The sequence below is a fragment of the Corythoichthys intestinalis genome, chromosome 16 (assembly GCF_030265065.1).
Source record: "Corythoichthys intestinalis isolate RoL2023-P3 chromosome 16, ASM3026506v1, whole genome shotgun sequence".
NCBI classification, from domain to species: Eukaryota; Metazoa; Chordata; class Actinopteri; order Syngnathiformes; family Syngnathidae; genus Corythoichthys; species Corythoichthys intestinalis.
This window is the reverse complement of record NC_080410.1, coordinates 23779372-23803409: the sequence shown is the minus strand read 5'-3', so window position 1 is coordinate 23803409 and position 24038 is coordinate 23779372. Positions and strand designations below refer to the sequence as shown.

Here is a 24038-nt window from a genome sequence, read left to right as displayed (position 1 = left end):
AAGTATTTGGTCACCTACAAAAAAGCAAGATTTCTGGCTCTCAAAGAGTTCTAACTTCTTCTAACGAGGTCTAACGAGGCTCCACTCGTTACTTGTATTAATGGCACCTGTTTTAACTCATTATCGGTATAAAAGACACCTGTCCACAAACTCAGTCAGTCACACTCCAAACTCCACTATGGCCAAGACCAAAGAGCTGTCGAAGGACACCAGAGACAAAATTGTAGACCTGCACCAGGCTGGGAAGACTTAATTTGCAATAGGTAAAATGCTTGGTGTAAAGAAATCAACTGTGGGAGCAATTATTAGAAAAGACCACTGATAATCTCCCTCAATCTGGGTCTCCATGCAAGGGCTCACCCCGTGGCGTCAAAATGATAACAAGAACGGTGAGCAAAAATCCCAGAACCACACCGGGGGACCTAGTGAATGACCTACAGAGAGCTGGGACCACAGTAACAAAGGCTACTATCAGTAACACAATGCGCCGCCAGGGACTCAAATCCTGCACTGCCAGACGTGTCCCCCTGCTGAAGAAAGTTCACGTCCAGGCCCGTCTGCGGTTCACTAGAGAGCATTTGGATAATCCAGAAGAGGACTGGGAGAATGTGTTATGGTCAGATGAAACCAAAATAGAACTTTTTGGTAGAAACACAGGTTCTCGTGTTTGGAGGAGAAAGAATTCTGAATTGCATCCGAAGAACACCATACCCACTGTGAAGCATGGGGGTGGAAACATCATGGTTTTTGGGCTGTTTTTCTGCAAAGGGACCAGGACGACTGATATGTGTAAAGGAAAGAATAAATGGGGCCATGTATCGAAAGATTTTGAGTGAAAATCTCCTTCCATCAGCAAGGGCATTGAAGAAGAGTTGGGCTGGGTCTTTCAGCATGACAATGATCCCAAACACACAGCCACAACCACAAAGGAGTGGCTTCGTAAGAAGTATTTCAAGGTCCTGGAGTGGCCTAGCCAGTCTCCATATGTCAACCTCATAGAAAATCCGAAGCCGGGGAAGGGAAATGACATAAGCCCGATTTAGGTGGCATAAAATATCGTTCGGGAGGTGCAACAGTAAAGGTGAAGTCGACAGTTTTGACCATTATGGAGTAATTTTGCCATGTTTTGAATAAATGCATTTATTTCATATTCCATTTAGCACAAGACTTTTATTTGTCATGACCATGCCATTTATTTCGCTATTGGGGAAAAATATTTGGATAAAAAATAATATCCTTTAAAAATATTGGAGTAGAGAGACGGAAACAATGACATTTTGCGGCTCTCTTCATCACATTTTCCTCGTTCTGAATAATTCCGCCTCAACGGGCTGACTGGTCCTTGTCAAGCCAATTATTTAGCTATTGGGGAAAATACTTGGATAAAAAGAATATCTTGTAAAAATATTGGAGTAGAGAGACTAAAACAATGACATTTTGCGGCTCTCTTCGTCGTGTTTTCCTCGTTGTGAATAATTCCCCCTTAATGGACTGCATACTAAATCAGATGAAATCATGACTCCGCTGACGTCATCCACCTGTTGGGGACGCTAGAGCCCTATAATGGTAGGCATGGCTAACAGGCAGATTAAAAGACTAAATTTCTCGTCATCTGCGCTTTGCTAAATTGTTGTATAAAGTCGAATCATCTCAAAATATGATTCTAATTCACATAATAATCCTATTTAAGACTTTTTTTCTCATGTCGCACGCATTTAAGGCAGTGTTGTTTACCCTTGTGCTTCTTTAATCAAATTGCTGCTTCGTCCGTTGTTGCTTGTGCTCCATGCTTTTGGCAGGGGAGGACTTCAGTGCTGAAGTGGGCCCAGCTGGAGGGCAAACTCGGTCAAGAGGATGCATTCCCATGGCTTCCATGTCTCTATTGAGCAATATAGTGGAATCCAAGAGGTTGGTGCCATGGAGGGTATTCATGGCTTTGCAGGCTGGTGCACATATGGGGTGGCGGAGGTGATACAGTTTGAACAACGTCTGGGTGTGGCAACTTCCTTCCTTCCCAAGATGTTCGGGTCAGAGTTGCGAACAGCTGATAAGAAGGTCAGCAAGAAGGAATACATAGTGAGCAGCTCAGAGTTTGCCACCTGAGTAGCCAAATTTGCAGCATTCACAAGCTGAAACGCTTTTTCTACAGTTATTGATAGTGGGTGGGAAAATGGTGCGGAATGATCTCGCATACAGTACTAAGAGATGTACACGCTCCCTACTCTGAAAAATGAAGGAGGCTCTAATATGTTCTGAGCCTCGATTTCTGGAAAAAAAAAAAAAAAAAAAAGAATCAAATCGAATTGATATTCAAGAGCTGTATCTGATTTTGCTTGGTTAATTTTAATTCACTTTTTAGTTTTTTTTCCTTTTGAATGCTTAAGGTATTTTTATGACCAAAGTGTTTTTTTCTTTCATGAACAGAAGAATATCAAGTATCAACACTTTTGAGCAGAGGACATTCAACAAAACATTAGCCCAACAATTCTTGCTGCCTTTTATGTTTGTTACCTAGCAACTGATTTTCTCATCTCTTGGACAATGGTTTAATCAAGGAATTCTCATATTCTTTCAAGCAATTCCTCTACTCACATAATATAACTTCCTTCCATCCATCCAGGTATAATTGTCTTCCAGGAGTACATTCGTTCACTGTCTTGCTCGATGAAGAGTGTTGTGTGGTAACAGCTGGCGTACGTTTACACCTAAAGACAGCTGCTGGTCACAACAAATACAAATTGAGTGTCATAATAAAGACAACATAGTCATGTTTGCTGTTATGATCCAGTTTCATGAATCGTTGATGAAGGCAGACCTGTGGCCTGTACTACGAAACCTAACTTCAAGAGTAACTTAATCACGTGCAGCATAATTTATCGGCTAAGCAGGACTACGAAAGGTGGATATGTCAAAATCGGGGAATGTTGCCATGGAAACACACGCCACTCGGCAAACCTGGTCGTCTCAGAATTAGATCTTGCTTAACCCCAGGATTCCAATTAACGACGCTCTATTTAAACAGCACTCTTCCGCGGACGTGTCCTCTTGACAATGACAGTGTACCTGGTAGACCCGTACGACATTGGCGCACGGATTGTGAGGGGCTCTCACAATTCACAATCGGTTTTTGGAGACCGGCAGAATCCGCTGGCGTACCCGGACGATGTTCTCCATGAAAGATATAGATTTTCAGCTGAGGGAATTCGTTACCTGTGCCAGCTGACCGAGGCGGACATCACTAATGTAACCCGTCGAAGTCAGGCCCTCACAACCGCGCAGATTGTGTGCCTGTCCTTGCGTTCTTCGCCAGCGGACAATATATGTATTCCATCGGTGATGTTGAATATCCGAGTAAGAACACTGTATGCCGTGGGATTCGGAGTGGGGTATGGAAACGCTTGAAATTGACTGTTGAAAATGCTATTCAGAAACCTGTGTCGGCTTCGCTGAATGTAAATGAATGTGGAGCTTTGCTCTCATACAAGAAATATATTCAATAAACTTTTCCATTGTTATTTCGTTGTGTAAAAGAATTTTTAATGATCATAAAAATATGTAGACTATTTAAACTTTGGGAAAACTTGCATTTTTCGGCCAACTCGAAGAGACTAAAATAAATGTCAAATCCACTGATAGGACAGACACACAAATATAAAAGATATAAATAGGGTTGTTCCGATCATGTTTTTTTGCTCCCGATCCGATCCCGATCGTTTTAGTTTGAGTATCTGCCGATCCCGATATTTCCCGATCCGATTGCTTTTTTTTTTGCTCCCGATTCAATTCCAATCATTCCCGATAACTTTTCCCGATCATATATAATTTGGCAACACATTAAGAAAAAAATGAATAAAACTCGGACGAATATATACATTCAACATAGAGTACATAAGTACAGTATTTGTTTATTATGACAATAAATCCTCAAGATGGCATTTACATTATTAACATTCTTTCTGTGAGAGGTTTCCACGGATAGAAAGACTTGTAATTCTTAAAGGATAAATGTGACTTTGTAAATTGTGACTAAATATTGCCATCTAGTGTATTTGTTGAGCTTTCAGTAAATGATACTGTAGCCATTTAACTGTTCTGCCCAAATGCACGATGGGAAGTGCAACCATGACTGTGCGTAGTGGCACCAATTGATATATCATCTGCGTTGGGTTAAGAAAAAGATAAACTACAACCTTGCTTCCCCACATTGCTTTCCACGATATTTCTAATTGTTGAGAGAAGGATTGTAAGGCTTTAGTCGATAAAAAAAAAAAAAGGCTCCAAAGACTGCCAAAATTCACTCTACTCATTTTATGCTGCCTTTTAGCTCTATATATAGGTAAAACAGAGCCATTATAAGTTGAACGCGACAATGCGTGAGTAAGTCCTGCAGCGCATGCGTTAATTGCGTTAAATATTTTAACGTGATTAATTTAAAAAAAATTAATTTCCGCCGTTAACGCGATAAATTTGATAGCCCTACATTAAGCCAAAACTAAAGACTGGATGAGTGTAAGACATTTTGTCTGTAACGTTAAATACATTTAGAAAGTGATTTAATTAAAAAAACAAAAAAAAAAATTAAAAAAGGCATGTCCGATATTTTTTTGCGGATTCCGATACTTTGAAAATGACGTGATCGGACCCGATCGATCGGGACATCTTTAGTAATGTTTATTGAATATGCATCTTACAGTCTTGTTTAACTGTGGGAATTTGTTACAAAATTTAGTTTAATTTTTTTATCATTATGCAACAGGAATCGCCACAAATGTGATCACACAAAACGCAACCACCATTACTGCATTTCCTTTTTCTCCTGAGTCCTCACAAATATAACATAAAATTGCGGGGGGGTTTCGGGCTTCGGCCTGCAAATCAAGTTAATTGATCGGCTTGGGCCGGGTCGGGCTGGATTTTTTTAGGCCCGATCTAACCTCTACTCTGAAGATGTTCAAAGGACATATACATATACAGTCAATGGGACTAAACATACAATCATCCTTCTTCATGTGGTGATGCACGATAAATTATTTTTTACAGCTAACGTACCAAATCCTATTTTATTGTCCTGACAGCAGGCTTTATTTCTTTTCATCGACATGAGTAAACTGGCATATTGACGCATTCACAAATCACACAATCTGTAATTCGCTGCCAACAGACCAGTCGCGCTCTACACGCTGAAGCGGTGTTGGATTTCGCGGTGAGGGTGGATTTTAATTCCTCATAATGAATGATTATCGCGCGTTCCTCCTCCGTGAAGTAAGGTGCCCGTGCCATCGTCACAAGTAGTGTTTGACTCTGGTCTCCGCCCCCTTTTATGTAAACGCGCAGTAACTCTGACTGGGTTGACACAGGTTCGACTAATCAACCTCATAATCAGCGTCGTAGCACCGATTGACCACAAACTAAATAAGCAGGTTTTGTCAACTCTGGTTACCCGCTGGTAAGCAGGATTATTTCTGGGGAGGTTGAACTCCGTTCGTAGTATAGGCCACTGAATCATAGACTTCACCATCAGTTGATGAGATTGTAAATGGCGTGTGGGTCTGTGAATTTGCGGGCACTTCCGTTTTTGCATTTATTTTGAAAGGCACCGCGCACAACCCCATGCTCCCGTCTTTTTCTTAATGAGGAAATCTAGCACACCTGTCTGTAAACCTGTCCACACGCTGCACTGTCTGAGAAGCAGCGCAGCCACATCGTAGGTGAGTCCACAAATAAATTGCAAGAGTTATTATTACTGCGGGAATTTATGTTTATATTCGTTTGGCTTGTATTTGTTTGTGTAAAGACTGTAGTGTGGAGAGGTTATATTGGTTCGATTGAAGATAGCGCGCTCGGAAAGCAGATGGAGGTAGGAGAAATGGAAATGTTTATTGTTGGTTTTGTGAATTGTATTTTAATGCCACACCGTTGTTACGTTTCTGAAATTTTGTAGTTTTCACGGTGTCAACAAAAGAACAAAAAATGACTGAAAATAAAGTTAAAGAACACCCGTCGAAGCCCTCTGCGTGTCGCATCATTCCGAGCGGTCAGCTACAGTGAAAACTCCTCGGCGGCGACCAGCGCATGTTTCCCGGCTGCAACGGATTGCCATTTCGGTGGAGGCCCGGACGCCCTCGTACCTTAAATTCATCGATCGTCCAACAACAAGCCAACTAAACTAACTCCACTCCCATCGGCATCTTGCGCAGGGAAAAGCGCATTCAAGGTAATCTACGGACACAGACACATGACACAGAGCGACAAGGAGCAAAGAGGAGGGACATACGCACCCAATCTGGCAGTGGAATTGAAGATCCAGCCATGACAGCTCGCATTATATCAACACAACATACGTCTGCCACCTCAAGTATTGTACCAGTTTTTGTGTCATCAGTTCAAGAACCACACAGAGAAGTACTCACATATGCAATGCTGGACACACAAAGTGATTCAACATTTGTTTTAGAAGATGTGCTCGACAAATTAAGTGTAAACGTCCAACCAGTAAACTTGAAACTTAGTACCATGACCGCAATTGACACAATTATACCCAGCAAGTGCGTTCATGGTCTACAAGTACGAGGACTCAATTCTGAGATCCTCATTCAAATACAAAAAGCCTATAGTCGTGACTTCATCCCAGTAGATAAGTCTTATATTCCAACAAAGGAGACAGCATTGCGTTGGCCTCATCTCAAAACCTTGGCATGTAAAATACCACCTCTTCAAGACTGTGATATCGGGCTCTTAATCGGATACGACTGTCCTACAGCACTGGCTCCTCGTGAAGTAATTTTAGGTGACACAAACCAGCCGTTCGCACAACGATCAGAACTAGGATGGAGTATAATAGGTTCATCAAACCCCCACCTAGACAGACAAGGAAGTCATAGCTTTGTGCACCGGCTCACAGTCAAGGAGTTGCCATGTCCAACAACGACAGATGTTATAAAGGCCCTTGAAGCAGACTTCAGTGAGAAAGCGTACGAGGATAGGTACGTGTCACAAGAAGATGTCCAGTTTATACAGTTTCTCAGTAAAAATATTAAGCAAAATCATGACAGCCATTATGAGATGCCCCTTCCTTTCAAAGGTGACAGTTTACCTAATCTGCCAAACAACAAGAAATTAGCTATGGTTCGCTTACAGTGTCTCAAAAGAAAATTGAAGGCCGATAAACAATATTATGATCAATACAAAACATTCATGGAGGAAACTATTAACAAGGGTGATGCAGAGCCTGCCCCTACAACATTCAAAGGTCAAACAGAGTGGTATTTGCCGCATCATGGCGTTTATCATCCTAAAAAGCCAGATAAGTTAAGAGTTGTGTTTGATGGTTCTTCAAAATTTCATGGAATTTCTTTAAACGACACACTGCTAACTGGACCTGATCTAATTAATCCCTTAGTAGGAGTGCTTTGTAGATTCAGAAAGGAAAAGGTAGCCATTATCTGTGACATCGAAAGAATGTTTTATCAATTTTCTGTCTCTCCGGAGTCAAGAAATTATTTGAAATTCCTTTGGTGGAAAGGTGGTGATCTGGAGAAGGAACCACAAGAGTACAGAATGACAGTTCATCTCTTTGGAGCCGCATCGGCTCCGGGATGTGCCAATTTTGGCCTCAAGCATCTAGCAAAACAATACAAGGATAATCATCCACGGGCATTAACATTTTTGGAGAAAAACCTTTATGTCGATGATGGTTTAGCTAGTGTGTCATCAGTGGAAGAAGCCAAGAAACTGATCACCGAGTCACAAGAGTTGTGTAAAATGGGAGGCATGCGCCTGCATAAGTTCAAGTCGAATGAAGATGTATCTCCGTCAGAACAGTGTCTCTGTGTTCAGTGGTCAATTAAAGAAGACGCTTCCAACTTTAACATATCTGCAAAGGATCAGCCTTCCACCCGCCGTGGCTGTTTGTCCGTCATCGCCTCTCTCTTCGATCAACCTGGATTCATTGCCCCATTCATTCTAACAGGAAAGCGAATCCTTCAAGAGCTTAGTCAACGCAACACTGGATGGGACAAGCCATTCTCAGAAGATATTAGACCACGGTGGGAGGAATGGAGGAATGATCTTCTCAAATTGAAACAGGTTGTGAATCGTGCTCAATTAATTAGAAATGACAATGATCCACAGACTTGGGAACTTTTAACACCAAACCATCTCATGTTGAAAGCACAAGTTTCCCTTCCTCCTCCTGGAGTATTTGTAAAGGAAGATTTATATGGGACAAAGCGGTGGAGGAGAGTCCAATATCTTATTGAACAATTGTGGAGTCGGTGGAAAAGGAAATACTTCCTTAACATATGCACAAGAAAGAAATGGCACTTACCAAAGCGCAACCTAAATGTCAATGATATTGTTATCATAAGGAACGATCACCTTTCAAGAAACCAGTGGCAATTAGGGCGAGTAGTTGAGGCAGTCCAAGATGGCGATGGCTTAGTTCGGCGAGTCAAAGTCAGAGTTGGCGTGCGCAAAGCGCAAGAAAATCAGGGTTCCTCCTTTGAAATGTCCATTATCGAGAGACCAATTCAAAAATTAGTTCTTCTCATGGAGAATTGATAGTAGTTATACACGCACACTGTTGAGAAATTCTGTACAATTCATTTTACTGTTGTTTGTTCATTGTAACAGAATTTGGTGGGAGTGTAAATGGCGTGTGGGTCTGTGAATTTGCGGGCGTGTCGCATCATTCCGAGCGGTCAGCTACAGAGATAACTCCCACAAACATTGCGCCACACCTTCCCGATGGGGGCCGACCCAGGCAGAGCGTTTGGCTTTCACTGTGATAAACTCAAACACATGCAGCATTCAAACGCCAGATTTAGGTGGAAAAAGTACAAATGTTTTACTGCATACAAGCAGGCAAAAGTGATTTGGTCGAGGATTCAAGGTAAGAAATTTAGTGTCCCAAGGTTTACCCCCTTCTCCCCAGTTTTCATTTTTGTTTTGCTTATGTGGTCTTACAGCAGCCCAAAGGAGCTTTCATTTTTTGTTGAGTTTGGCTGTGCTTGTGGACAAAAGCAGTGTTTTTCCTGAAAGAAGGCTCCATTTTTATTTATTTTTGTTATTCCCTGACTAAGAAGTTTTTTTTTGTATTTAATTTATTTAGACAGACAATTTTGAGTGGTATTAAGACAAATGTTTATTTATTTATATTTTTGCATTCCTGGACACTTAAGAGATGATTAACAAGTTTGTATTTCATCTGTATGTTAATATAATTTGTGTTCAAATAGGGCAATTTAAATTTCCGAATAAAAGTCCAGACATTTATTCAGGAAGTTTACAAAATGTTTCTTTAGCGGTTATTGAAAACAAAGGTTTGAATCAACTTGTGTGTCACCTGAACCAATACATATGCACTGCAAAAACCCACCTCCTTAAAATTGAAGAAAAATAAATAAATTCCTTCATTTTTAGTGTAAATCTACTAGAAATAATTGAAATTATCTGCTAGTGCTTCAAGTAAATTTTACTCAGATTTCTTGAAATAATATAAAATAGCTATCTGAAAATAAGCTTAACAGAATTATTTTAAGTAAAAAAATTGTATATTTAAACTTCACTTTGGGGGTGCGCGGCGCTGCTACTAAACATTAAAAACAGCAAACATGGCGGAACGTCAGCTTCAATTTACTGTTTTTATAATATTTTTTATGCCAGAAATATTCTTAATTCAATAATACAACTAGCTAATGATAGCACCAACATATTCATAGTGTTGGCGTTCAATGTATTTGTTGTTCCCTCTCTCCTTTCTTCTTCTCTCCCCTCCTGTTCGCTGCTTTCTCTTAATAAACGAGGTATGTTGAATGATCACAATGGGAGTATGTCGTACTCCCATGTGATATATTAAAACTGTTTAGACCAATCGGACACCCAGATCTCCGTTCTCTGTGACAAGTAGCTGAACAGGACAGGTTTAAAGAAAAAAAAAAAAAAAAAAAAAAAAGAAAATGAAAAATTCTTAATTCAACAAAAGATATTGTTCAAAGCATTATTTGAAAGCATTTTTTTATCTTGATTTAGGTGAAAAATTACAGATTTTTAGATGTATAGGCTTAGTGAGAACAAATGGTAATATTTAAACTCAAACAAGATGAACATTTTTGACTATATTCAAGAAAAAATAACAGATTAAGACGTTATACTGTAAATTTGCAGCGTGAAAGTTAGTATAGCTCAGGGGTCGGGAACCTTTTTGGCCAGGAGAGCCATGAACACCACAGATTTTTAAAAGTAATCCTGTGAGAGCCATACAATATGTTTAAAACTAAAAATACAAGTAATATGTGCATTTTATGTAATTTCAACACTTTGAAAGTACAATAAGTCTCTGAATTCTTTTTAAATAATAATTAGATAATATTACAATAGTTATTTTAATATTTTGTTGTGTCCACAGAAAGATTCAACCTATGTTTAAAATGTTTAATCTTATTTTGTTGTGTTTGTGCAAAATACACAAGTTTCAGTCTAAAAAGACTGTTGTGCTTACGGTTTTAAACCAGTAGGGGGCAGTGTTGGCTTCTTGGCGTGCATGGGCAATAACTGTCCGCATTTGAGAGCGAATAAGAAAAGAGCCGTCTGTGCAGCAATGCGAGATGGACGTTGTTAAAAGTATTTTTTTTTTTCTTGTTTCAGGTGAGAAAAAGAGTATAAATTGACTGTGTATATTAGCGGATTGCTTTATTTTAGGATGGTTGTGATATGTATTGTGCTTTAATAGAGTTCAGAAATATGTTGATCTTTATGTTTATGTATGACTGCAGATGTGTTCGTAATGGCGCGCGGACGAGGAGTGAATGCTAGTAGTGTCTAAAATGCAGAAGTTAAATGACACAGAAAAAGTGTTTATTAATATAATTATATAAGAATTAGCATTTTAGAACGAATACGAAATGAGCCGTCTGTGTGCGGCAATGCGAGACGGACGGTGTTGTTTTTATCTTGTTTTAGCTGTACAAGAAAAATGGAAATAAAATTAAATGTGTAGAAACAGACTAAAGCATTTCAACTCTGTCTGCACCACGCTACGGATGCATAGCTATTATTTAAATCAACTGCGAGACGCATCAGCAGACGCATTTTGCGTTTTCCACTGCCGCACCGGTCCCGAATGTCGCCTGATCACTGGCTTGCCAAAGGAAAAAATGTGAGCGCCCCTTACTGGTCTCTATTTTTAACGCTTCCCCTGTGGCTCTTACGCCCGCCCGTTTTCCCCAAGGTTCAAGCGCCCTCTCATTACATAACGAAACTTAAAAAATTTTATTTTTTAAATTTGTCTGCGAGCCAGATGCAGCCGTCAAAAGAGCCATATCTGGCTCGCGAGCCATAGGTTTATGACCCCTGGTATAGATCATTACAGATTTATTTCGCATCATTCATCAAGGCTATCTATTAATTAGGTTCTTATTTGACAAAAATGTAGCCCTGACCGCCGTTCCCCCAAACTGTTTAGTTTTATTAATGTACCGTCCCCAGCAAAATGTGTACATTCAGGTTATGATTAAGGTTATATTGTCCCTACCAACATTGAGACCAAACCTACGCCCTTGACCTCTTGTAGCACATTATACTGGTGTAGCACATTTTTGCAGAACACCGTTTTTTTCTCCAACTCATCGTCTCGTCTCATCCTGTCTTTTCTGTTCATTTTGCTTTTGCTGCTCGTTTTGTGAAATATCAACAGTGCTGTCATGCTCATTTATGTTCCTCTGGGGTTCAAATTGAAAGGGTTAAACAGATGACATGTTTATGTCGCTAGAGTCATACAATGGAAGCCGGCAGCGTAATCGTGTGACGTCACCGCCCTCCAACGTCAACAACAATGGCGACCTACTAGGTGAACTAATTTAGCAAATTGTATAAAAATGAAAACATCAAGAGGGGTTTCAATATCAAATTATTTTAACTCATAATAACGTTTATATTTTAAGAACTACAAGTCTTTTAATCTGTGGATCCCTTTAAAACACGACTGAAAAGGTCAAGATTTTTTGACGGATAATTTTACTTCCATAGATCCTACAATGGGAAATTTGGGGAGAAATGCTGATTTAAAAAAAAAAAAAAAAAGAATTTGGGGTCAATTGGGTGAAAACCCCAACAACAACAAAATGTAACAGCAAAAAGAAGAAGACTAGTTTTGCAAAAAAAAAAAAGTGTAATTTAATGGTTCCACACTGAAATCACACACACAAAATGTTGAGACAGTGGCACAAAACGCCGCCAGAGCACAGCGAGCAGTTCCAGGTGGTGCTCACGGGCGACACGAGGCGGAACACGAAGACGGCGGCTTTGAAGCGCAGCTGATGGAGGGAAAAAAACGAATTTAAAAGTGTGGTTTTTAATTAATTCTGAGCGAGATGGCAAAGAGACCATGCTGGGATGATGGCAGTGAGGGGAAATCACCAACATGAAAAAATATTCCACATGAAGTGCTGGCCTTTGCTAAGCCACAACCACTAAACGCTGGCAGTCAGGAGGTTAGCAAAGAGCAGAATTCTTGACAAGGGTCTTTCTGCGGCTTCCAAGAATGGGGCGCATCTGGAAACAGCTAACCCAATAGGTAACCCTGACCTCAACCACGTCAATGAGGTGCCTAGCGGAAGTTAGCGGAAGCTACCTAGTTGGCTAATGATTTTTAGGCACAAGAATCTAGCTGAAAAGTACAAATTTGATAGTGGGTTAAATGCAAATAGGAGTTGTTTATAAATATAGTACATTTATGTAACAACCGTTGTGGTTATCGTTGGCGCTTGTTGTGATGTGTTTTATTAGCATCTTTAGCGCTTCATCGTGACCTATGACCAGACGCGCCACCGTCTTCCAAGCCGCAGACCAGTGTTGTTTTTGGCAGCCCTTTTAATTTTTATTTTTATTCTTAGTCTTTCGGACCAAAATCCTTATTAGTCTTAGTCATAGTTTAGTCATTTTGAAATGTGTCCGTTTCCATTTAGTCTAAGTCGACGGAATCTCATACAAATTCCGTCTAGTTTTAGACGACGGTTACTGTTTTTGTCTAGAAAAACTCCAAAGTTTTTGTCCCAAAATACAGTGCTGCTCGAAAGTTTGTGAACCCCACAGCGATGGTCAGATTTTTTGTAAAAAAAACTAAAATAACCTTATTAAATGTTAAGTTATACCCAAATCCACAATACTGACATTCTAAATAATGGACTGAAACAAAAGAAATTGTTATATTGTCATTCTTTATTTAACAAAAGTGGTTGATTTAAGAAAAACTCAGATATCATGTGTGCAAAAGTATGTGAACCCCTTCAGTTAATAGGATATTGCGCCTCCTTTTGCAGAGATTACCTCAACCAAACGGTTTCTGTAGTGACTAATCAGCCTCTCACATCTACTTTGGGGGATTTTTGCCCATTCTTCCTTGCAGAACGCAGTCAGTTGAGAGAGGTTTGATGGGCGTCTGGCATGAACTGCTCGCTTCAGGTCCCGCCACAGCATTTCAATGGGATTTAGGTCAGGACTTTGACTGGGCCAGTCCAGAACACGAATCTTCTTCTTTTTCAGCCATTCCTTGGTTGTATTGCTGGAATGCTTTGGATCATTATCATGTTGCATGATCCACCTTCTGCCAAGCTTTAACTTCAAAACAGATGGCGTCAGGTTATGTTCTAGGATTTGACAATATTCCTCAGAATTCATGATTCCCTGGACTATGTGGAGTTGTCCAGGTCCTGAGGATGAAAAGCAAGCCCAGATCTTGACATTCCCACCTCCATGCTTCACTGTTGGGAGAAGGTTCTTTTGGTGGTATGCAGTGTTGACTTTTCGCCAGACATGGCGGTTTTGGTTGTGACCAAACAGTTCAATTTTGCACCTACATCAGTTGATGAAAACTCTTTTTAATTTAGTCTCGACAACACAACTGTTAAAAAAACAAAAAAAAAAACTACTGAATTGATTGATTAGGAAATCAGGTTGAAATAATAGAAAATTCCAAAATGTTGAGGGGGTTCACAAACTTTTGAGCAGCACTGTAAATAAAGGTTTCCAACAATTTCGAATGAACATAGACGAGCACATATTTGCATGGGTGTCCAAACCTGTCCTCTAGGGCCGCTGTGGGTCCTGGTTTTTGTCCCTCCCAATCGAGCACAGACAGTTTAACCAAAGACATTTGTGCTAAAACAAGCAGCACCTGACTGCAATCAACTGATTACACTTGTGAGACACCAGATTGGTGAAAGCTTGTCCTCATGATGGGTTTGAACAAAAACCCTATGTGGAATAGTTTGGACACCACTAATAGTGTCTACAAGGACAATGCCAACTTGGTGATGATAACACACACTGAGCAGGAAAAAACAGTACATCATTTTCAGTTAAACCCATCTGGAAACCACAAATTATGTAAAGACATTTTTCATTTAACACTGGGGAAATTTGGGATTTTTAAAAAATTTTCAACTACCGTATTGGCCCGAATATAAGACGGCCCTGATTATAAGACGACCACCTCTTTTTCAAGAGTCAAGCTTGAAAAAAGACTTTTTGAACACCAAATTATTTTTTATACAGAAAATAACTACAGTACATCCGAAACAAATGATTATGACAATATATTTGAGAGAAAAAGCATGTCATTTTGCCAAATTCAAATCTTAATATCTGAACATTTAAATATCTAAAGTGCAATCACATTCCTAAATGAATGGCTTCTTGTTTTTGAAATGTAAATGAACCAATCTTTTCTGATAAAACAACAAAATTGCAATAACTGCATTAACCATCAAAGTGAAGTCTAACCGTAACTGTAGACTTGTAACAAATCTGAATAAGGAAAAACATTGCAATAAAATAATGGTTATACTTGAGAGTAGCTGAGATCTGTCATGACAGAACATCGCTTCAATGATATCTGGCGCCATCTAGTGTCAGGAATGGGTTAAACGTTTAGACCGCGAATATAAAACGATCCCCTCTTTTTCAGTCTTATTTCAATGCAAAAAACACTGTCTTATATTCGGGCCAATACGGTATTCAATCAGTATTTCCCCATTTCGCCAACTGGCTCTCCTGTAGACTTACTGACCAAAAAAGCCAAGTAGCTCTGCTTTAGACTGCTTAAGAGGACGCTCGCCATTCTGAAGCTAATATTAACACGAATGCTACACTAATGCTAGAAGTTACATTTAGCGTCTGCTGATCATTTAGCAGAGACCTCAAAAGGCTAAAGCAGCATTGCATACCTTTTCTTGCTAAGATAAGAAAACAAATCTTACCGTGTTTCCAAACAAGCAAGTTGTAAGCTGACGTACTCCAAGTACAATATGAAAATGTCACGCATTTGACAGAAAATATGTCGCATTTTTGTCTCGTTTTCGTCTCGTCCAATGAAAAAAAGCGTTTGTTTCATTATATTCTAGTCATAGGCGGAGTTTGACTTTTGGGGCAGGGGGGGCACAACATGTTGATGATCGTGAAAAGTGTCAGCAATAAAATCAACTTACAAGAATATTTATAATAATAAGTTGAAAATTAGCGTTTTGTTTTTTTTTTGGTTCCCATCATTCTTGAGGGGAATTCTAAATCAGGCTGCTAGCAGGACAGCTATACTTTTCGCCAAAATCATCATCCATTGAATATGGTACGCCAGCCGGTGTCGTGCCAATGTGGTTACCTCAGTCAAAAATTGTATCCCCTGGGTGGAGCCATATGGAGGTACATTTGTGTCTTCATTATTCAATAAAAAAAAAAAGTTGCTTCAATCAAAATATATATTTTCAATTAAAAAAATTACTTCAATCAAAAAAATGTGTTTGAATGCAAAAGTAAATTTGAAAAAAAAAAATGCATTTGAAAGCTATTTTTATTTGATTTTTTTTTTTTGATTGAAGCAACTTTTGATTGTAGTAATGTTTTGTGTTTGGGCCACATTTTGGCTAGGACATTTATGCATTTATTATTCAATCAAAAACTAAGTTGCTTCATAATAAAAATATTTTCAAAAGAAAAATCAATCAAAAAAAAAATTTCAATCATACAAAAAAGGTTTTTGAATTCGAAAAAATATTTGAGACTCATAAATTTTGCATTTGAACACTTAATTTCTCATTAAAAAAAGTTTTCTTTGATTTTAGCAATTCTTTTTGTGTTCGGGCCATATTATGGGTAGGACATTTGTGTCTAAATCATTCAATCCCCCAAAAAGTTGCTTCAATCATAAAAAAATATTTTCAATCAAAGAAAAAAACCATTTGAAAAATAAAATTGCCCTCCCCTATTATTGTTGTTGTTGAAAATAATATGCAAAGCAAATGACCGTCTAAGGTACTAGTCACATGATCTGTTCGAAAAACAATTTTGACCCATTATTAAAATATCTTTTTTGTTCATTTCATTCATTTTTGTTATTTGTTTTCTTGCTTTACAACTTTTATATACCAGTATATATAGGAAAGTCATTTACATGCAATGACACTTTTTGGCCACCAGGGGGGCCTGCCCCCCCTTAAACTCCGCTTATGCTAGTCTCCCAAGCCACATTTTCAGCACGTCATTGTGACATCATCGTCATGAAAAAAATTGACGAAGTATTTTCGTTATCGTCATTGTTGACGAAAACAACACTGCTGCAGACAGATACAGTTTGAATTATTGAGCCGCTTACGCACTGTAGGAATTATCTGCAGTTCCTAGAACCTTTTGGGGGACAATGCCGTCATTTTGCGTGTTCGCACATGTAGAAACTAGGGACCAGGAACTTGAATTCCGTGAACCATTTTCGTTCCTACTCTGAGGTAGGGAGTTTCAGTGAGGCCGTAGGAACTCGATTACATAGGTGTTTGGTGATTCGCTGAAATCAGCTGCTACGCCCCTTCCATACTTGCGCGTTTCGAGGAGCCACCATTATGAAAAAATACCTTGTACTAAATCTTTGTCTTCTTCCAGTCTCGTCGTAGGACGCTGGATTTGCTCGCCGATTGAAACATGCAAGAAATGTGTCCTCGATTGTCTTCATTTCACTTTTTTCCTTGCAGCTTAGCTTTCGCGGTTTTATTTTGCCAGAGGTGGGTGTGACGAATAAATAACGCGTCCCTGGTGCAGACCTATAACCACTGGACTAGAGAGGGCTACAGTAATAGGAACTAAGTACTTTAAGGTTCCTGCAGTCCGAAAGCGGCTTTTGACACTCTTTAGCAGAGCGTCTGTTGAATAAGTTTTATGTTGTTTTTTTTTCCAGCTTTTGAAAACAAATTACATAACCCCCTGACCCCAAAACTCCACAAAGCAAAGCAACTAAAGAGGGCAGTCTCAGTAAAAGCTCAATTGTACCCTCTTTTTCTCTCAACATTCCCAAATATTTTACTGTCACTTAAAGGAAATGTGCCTTTACACATATTTACATCATCATTACAAAAAAAAAAAAAAAAAAAAAAAGGGAAAAAAAAAAGCATTCAGGCTGAGCAAATGGTGAAAACTTGTCAGGGATCTTTTGGTTAATGACATCACCACAAACTTTTTGTACATGGCCTGCCTAAAATTCACAGTAATCATCACAGTCCACCTTGCGTGTCTTTCATCACAGCAGGAGTATGAACTGGGTGCACTCACATTAGGCCATTGGAATCACGCTTAAGCCCACTTGACAGTAAGTCAAGTGGCCTCTTGGCAGGTATTAATGATAGTTATCATTGCGCACCATTGAAATTAGCAGAGTGAAAAAAAAATATTGTAGTCGATTCCACATTCGCGTACATTCGCTCACAATGTACGCTTACAATGTGATTGCTCCACTTGCAAGTTATCGCTGATTTAGCAACTGCCGCTTTGCACAGTAGAAATAAAGGGAGACACTATAAATAATTCACAGGCAAAAAGATCCACAACATGCTCGGCAACATGCGAACACGCAATGTACATGTCATGTGATTAATGTAGGGCTGTCAAAATTATCACGTTAACGCGCGGTAATTAATTTTTTTAATTAATCACGTTAAAATATTTGACACAATTAACGCACATGTCCTGCTCAGACAGTATTCTGCCTTTTGGTAAGTTTTACAGCAAGGCTTTTTGTGCTGTCTAACAGCGAAGTATTGTGGTCGTCTTGTGGTCGCTTTGCGACATGGTTAATTGTTTTCTTGCCAGTTCACTATGGCTGCACAACGTCTCGGGCTGACGCCTACGTTGTAATGTTGTGCTTATATGATCCTTGGACAAGATTTGTCCGTAAGTATGGTTGTTGTAAAGAATGTACATATTATGTTAGTAAGCGAAATGTTATATTTTTTGTAAGAGACGCTTTTTGTTTATGTTTAGTGAACCTGTATAGCGTGCTAAGCTAACGTTGTTGCTAATGCAATGCTTGTGTACTTTTTTTTTTGTAGTTTTACGACGGTCTAAAGAGGACAATGGTTTGAGGCCATTTTATTAATAAATCAGATGAAAAAGGAAGAAGTCTGATTATTAAGGCGTCATTGACTAGCTGTCTAGCTTTGGAAAAAGTAGACGCTTCGGAGTGAGGACAGCATAGACAGATTTAAATGACAGTAGAGTGAAATGCCCACTACAGTCCTTATGTACCGTATGTTGAATATATATATATATATCCATCTTGTGTCTTATCTTTCCATTCCAACAATTTATTTTACAGAATATATATATAACTTACAGAAAAATATGGCATATTTGATAGATGGCGATTAATTACGATCAATTAATTTTTAAGCTGTAATTAACTCGATTAAAAATTTTAATCGTTTGACAACCCTAGATTAATGCAATCGATTCTCTTGTCTATTATCAATGATTGCACGATAAAAAATAAACAAGAAATAATACACAAAGTAGGAAAGCTGCCGTGTTTTTGCACTGTTGGGATTAGGGGTGTGACAAAATATCGAAATGGTGATATTTCGTTGTACTTTGTATCCTAAAAAGTTATCAGTATGCTCCTGTCAAGAGTCGAGATATCGTTTTAAATAGGTGTTGATTTAAAAAACAACAACAAAAAAACAAAAAAAAAAAGGCTGCCACTGACGATGCTCGATGCCCAATCCATTTAGACTGGGAGTGTTCCTTCATTCAAAACCAGAGCATTCACAGTCATTCAGTCCGATTTTCGGGGTATTAACAGGTCACTTGCTTTTCATTTTAGGGCATTTACAGGTCATTTCCTGTTGAGTCACTGCCTATTTATTTAGGTGATTCCCAGGTCATTTCCTGTTCTGCAACGCAAAATAAACAGCAAATGACCCATAAAATACCCCAAAATCAACAGGAAGTAACTGAAAATCAACAGGTAAATGACCTTAAATGGCCCAAAATAACTCAATGCCTGGCATTGGCTGCTACTGACGGCCAGAGACGTTCAATCCATTTGAAGTCCCTGCCGTCCCCTCCCATTGGACGTTTGCGAGTGATAAACTCATTCCAATTCATAGCAGAAGCTTGTTTTTCTGTTTATTAGTTTTTTTTTTTTGTAGAATATCCTAGAATGATTTCCTGACCAATGTGTCGAAAATCGTTGTATCGCTATATCGTCAGATCATCGATATCATGAGCTTTGTATCGTATCGTATCGAATCGTATTGTGAGGTACCAAGAGGTTCCCACTCCTAGTTGGGATAGTCTGATGTGAGTGCGCCCTTAGTGTCTTTAGCAGACTCATTCAAAGTGCCCCCCAAAATGCTTGTCTCGGTTGGCTGTTTCTTTTTCTTTGTCCCACAAAAAGGAGTGATTGGTCACCCCATTTAAAGCTGAAACGGGAATACGGAGTTGAAGCTGTACATTCATCACATGGACACAGTATGAGTGACACATGCGCTTCGGTAATTTGCAGTTACCAACATGTCCATTGAGCCGCCGATAGTCACTGTTTAGGCATGTCCCTCCATACTCAGACCCCAACCAGGCACGCCTGTCCCTATTTGGCACTGCTGAGACTCAAGACAGTTTTTAACACCTCCACATTGGCTGTCCTGACAATGGACAGAGGGTAAGGGTTGGCGGGCATAGCGGGGTGGCCTCAGCAGGCGATCTCCTCCAAGGTGGCTTGCAGGGGGACGGCCACACTGTGGCTGATGGACTCAGAGTGGTTGGCCACCGGATCGCAAGAAGTCTACAAAAAAAAAAAAAAAAAAAAAAAACAGGTGACATTCTATTTCTTTTTTTTTTTCTTTAAAAATACAACAACAGCTCTGAAACAAAGATAAATAATAAAAAGAATGTGCCAAAACCACTGCGGTATATTTAAAAAACAAAAACAAAAAACAATAACTAGCTGGATACAAGTATTGGATATAACTTTTAAGTTTTTATTTCATGCTTTACAATTGCTCAATGTGACCACCACTAGCGGCATGGACAACATCAAACCGATGTCTTTTAATTTGTTAAAATTACTTACTTGTTAAAAAGACTTTTACCGTATTTTTCGGACTATAAGTCGCAGTTTTTTTTTCATAGTTTGGCTGGGGGTGCGACTTATACTCAGGAGCGACTTATTTGTTAAATTATCAACACATTATGATATCATTTCACATGTTTTTTTTGGTGTTTTGGAGTGACACTGATGGTTTGGTAAACTTGTTAGCATGTTCTTTATGCTATAGTTATCTAAATAACTCTTAATAGCTATGGCCACGTTCGCGTTCTGCCTTCGGCAATGTGTGTTCAATTGTATTTTTGACTTCTTTTATATTGAAATGCATGCTTTTAGTTTGTGGCGCTTTCACGCCCACGTGGGGTCTTGTTGACGCGAAGAAGAGTGCTCACACGTCAGAATAAGACGGACAGCTACGCAGCGTCTCTGAGCGAGTGGGCGAAAGAGAGAGAGCGAGAGAGAGAGAGAGAGAGAGAGAGAGAGAGAGAGAGACTATAGCCACGTTTACATGCTGACTTTTATTCATACCGATTCAAATCATTCCAAATGGAAATTTCACATCGGCTGTTTACATGTCACTTCATCTATTCTGATCCAGCGTTTACATGTGACTGCCTTTATTCCGAAAGGACGTTTGACAACTGCCGTCTGACATGCGCAGATTAATCAAAACAAAGCGTCACGTTGCAAAACATGGAGATCGATCGTCAGATCAGCTGCTGTTTTAACTTTTCGAGTGGAAACAAAACTTCAGAATGATACGCCGTTCATTTAAAAAGTTGTATGGGTGCGCTGTGCGTGTGCTTGGAAGCCATGTTGCAAGTGCCGTTATTTACGTCACCAAGTGACGTCACCACGTCAGTACGGAGCATGCGCAGAAAGAACGCAACCAGACACCATTCCGCTTCCCTGTTTACATGATATAATTTTACTTCTAATCGGTTTGGGAAAAGGAATATTCCACCCCTGTGAATCGGAATGAAATTCCATTCTGTTTGGGCCTGTTCATTCCGAATGAGGTGTTTATATGGAACACATTTATTCGGTTTGAACAAATATTCCGATTGTAATTGGAATATTTGGCTCCATGTAAACGTGGCAATTGCTGCGAACCGACGTTCATTGTTTATGCTTGTAAAATATCTCTACAGAGGCAACGCCTGTGTGTATCATCTTTTCTGTTGTTGTTGTGTGTTTTCCACTCACGATCGGACACTTAGAGCCAGTTGTGTGGTTGTTTGAACAATGTGCTAATGCTAGCGAACGCATGCTAACCGTTTGTGTCATTGCTGTAATAGAACCTAATTATCATTTATTTACGTTGATGTGAACCTGTTTGGTATCGAGGACAAAATTGATTCAGCAAATTATACGGGCGTCCAGCATCATCATTTGGGAGTTTAGCTCGCTGTATAGCCAGGACCGAGCCAGAGCGTCCTGGTGAGGACAGTATATTCGCAGTTCATGCATCATGTAACATCATACTGTACACTTATTCAGCATGTTGTTTTGTACTGTATTTTTATATTAAATTGCCTTTCAAGATGTCATATCTGTTCTATGTGTTGGATTTTATCAAGTAAATTTCCCCCCCAAATGTGACTTATACTTTTTTCCTCTTTGTTGGGCATTTTATGGCTGGTGCGACTTATACTCAGGTGCGACTTATAGTCCGAAAAATACGGTAATTCTTATTTTAATTTGTATTAAATTATTAATTAACTATTCAGGCGGCACGGTGGCTGAGTGGTTAGCACGTCTGCCTCACAGTTCTGAGATCAAGGGTTCAATCCCGGGCTTCGGCCTTCCTGTGTGGAGTTTGCATTTTCTCCCCGTGCCTGCGTGGGATTCCTCCGGGAACTCCGGTTTCCTCCCACATCCCAAAAACATGCATGGTAGGCTGATTGAACACTCTAAATTGTCCGTAGGTGTGAGTGTGTGCGTGAATGGTTGTATGTCTCCTTGTGCCCTGCTGGCTACAAGTTCAGGGTGTCCCCTGCCCACTGCCCGTAGTTAGCTGGGATAGGCTCCAGCACCTCCGCGACCCTCGTGAGGAAAAGCGGCATGGAAAATGAATGAATTATTTAGTCTATTTCAATGATTTTAAAATGAACAATGAACAAAATGACACTTTTTTTTTTTTTTTTTTTTTTAAACTTGTCCTGTTCAGCTGTTTGACACGTAGAATGGAAGTCTAAGTGCCCAGTTGGTCTGAACAGTTTTAATGTTTCACATTGAGAGTATGGCATACTCCCATTGTGATCATTCAACATACCTCGTTTATTATGACAAAGCAGCGAACAGGAAGGGGTTATGGGGGAACAGAAGAAAAGAAATACAAAAGAAGGAAGAAAAGAAACACAAAGAAACAACAACAAGAAATACATTGAACGTCTACACTAACTACTAATGTGTTGGTGCTATCGTCAGCTATTTCCGTTTGACACCTTGTGGGGGGCCTGTTGACCAGGGAAAGAGGGGGACGGGGATGGGGGAGTCTATAAGCTAAGTGGTTGAAAGGAGTAGAGTGTACACAAATCGGCTCTGTGATCTGGAATCCAGTAATCGTGTGAATCCCTTGTGAGTGTAAGTACGTTGATGACCGACCCTACACCGCCCCACCGCCCTTCCCGGCACCGGGACCCCCCACCCGAGCGCGCGCTTGACACATTATTTTTGAATCACCCTGTATATATACTAGTCCTTCTCAAAAAAATTGCATATTGTGATAAAGTTCTTTATATTCTGTAATGTACTGATAAACATTAGACTTATATATTCATATATTTTAGATTCATTACACCCAACTGAAGCAGTTCAAGCCTTTTATTGTGTTAATATTGATGATTTTGGCAAAAAAGTCAAGAAAAAACAAAAATCCCTATCTCAAAAAAATTAGCATATCATGAAAATGTACTCTAAAGAAGCTACTAACCTAATCATCTGAATCAACAAATTAACTCAAAACCCCTGCAAAAGATTCCTGAGGCTTATAAAAACTCTCTGCCTGGTTCATTACTCAAAACCACAATCATGGGCAAGACTGCCGACCTGAATGCTGTCCAGAAGGCCATCGTTGACACCCTCAAGCAAGAGGGTAAGACACAGAAAGAAATTTCTGAGCGAATAGGCTATTCCCAGAGTGCTGTATCAAGGCACCTCACTGGGAAGTCTGTGGGAAGAAAAAAGTGTGACAGGAAACGCTGCACAACCAGAAGAGGTGACCGCACTCTGAGAAAGATTGTGGAGACGGGCCGATTCTAGACCTTGGGGGACTTGCAGAAACAGTGGACTGAGTCTGGAGTAGAAATATCCAGAGCCATCGTGCACAGGCATGTGTGGATCAGCGGCAGAAGCGCCTGACTTGGGCTACAGAGAAGCAGCACTGGACTGTTACTCAGTAGTCCAAAGTACTTTTTTCAGATGAAAGCAAATTTTGCATGTCATTCGGAAATTAAGGGGCCAGAGTTTGAGGGAAGATTGGGGTGAAGGAAATGCCAAAATGAAGTCCAGTGTCAAGTACCCACAGTCAGTGATGGTCTGGGGTGCCATGTCAGCTGCTGGTGTTGGTCTACTGCGTTTTATCAAGGGCAGGGTCAATGCAAGCTAGCTATCAGGAGATTTTGGAGCACTTCATGCTTCCATCTGCTGAAAAGCTTTATGGGGATGAAGATTTCAT

General features: G+C 39.7%; 2 protein-coding genes across 6 annotated transcripts in view; one reads left to right on the top strand and one right to left on the bottom strand.

Annotated features, from left to right (window-relative positions):
• The first annotated feature begins 5632 nt into the window (after window positions 1-5632).
• Window positions 5633-9484, top strand: LOC130904401 (uncharacterized). The gene is made up of 4 exons (XM_057817130.1): window positions 5633-5708; window positions 5795-5857; window positions 5942-6104; window positions 6198-9484. Exons 3-4 carry the CDS (start codon window positions 6073-6075, stop codon window positions 8557-8559), a joined length of 2394 nt encoding a protein of 797 aa, XP_057673113.1. The 5' UTR covers window positions 5633-5708; window positions 5795-5857; window positions 5942-6072; the 3' UTR covers window positions 8560-9484.
• A 540-nt stretch (window positions 9485-10024) lies between these two features.
• asic2 (acid-sensing (proton-gated) ion channel 2) overlaps window positions 10025-24038 on the bottom strand; it is a 438649-nt gene continuing 424635 nt past the window's right edge. For all 5 annotated transcript variants that reach the window (XM_057860977.1, XM_057860978.1, XM_057860974.1 and 2 more), the window contains one exon: window positions 10025-20095. In XM_057860977.1, the coding sequence (XP_057716960.1) occupies window positions 20003-20095 (93 nt within the window). In that variant the 3' untranslated portion in view covers window positions 10025-20002. The remainder of the gene's footprint in view (window positions 20096-24038) is intronic.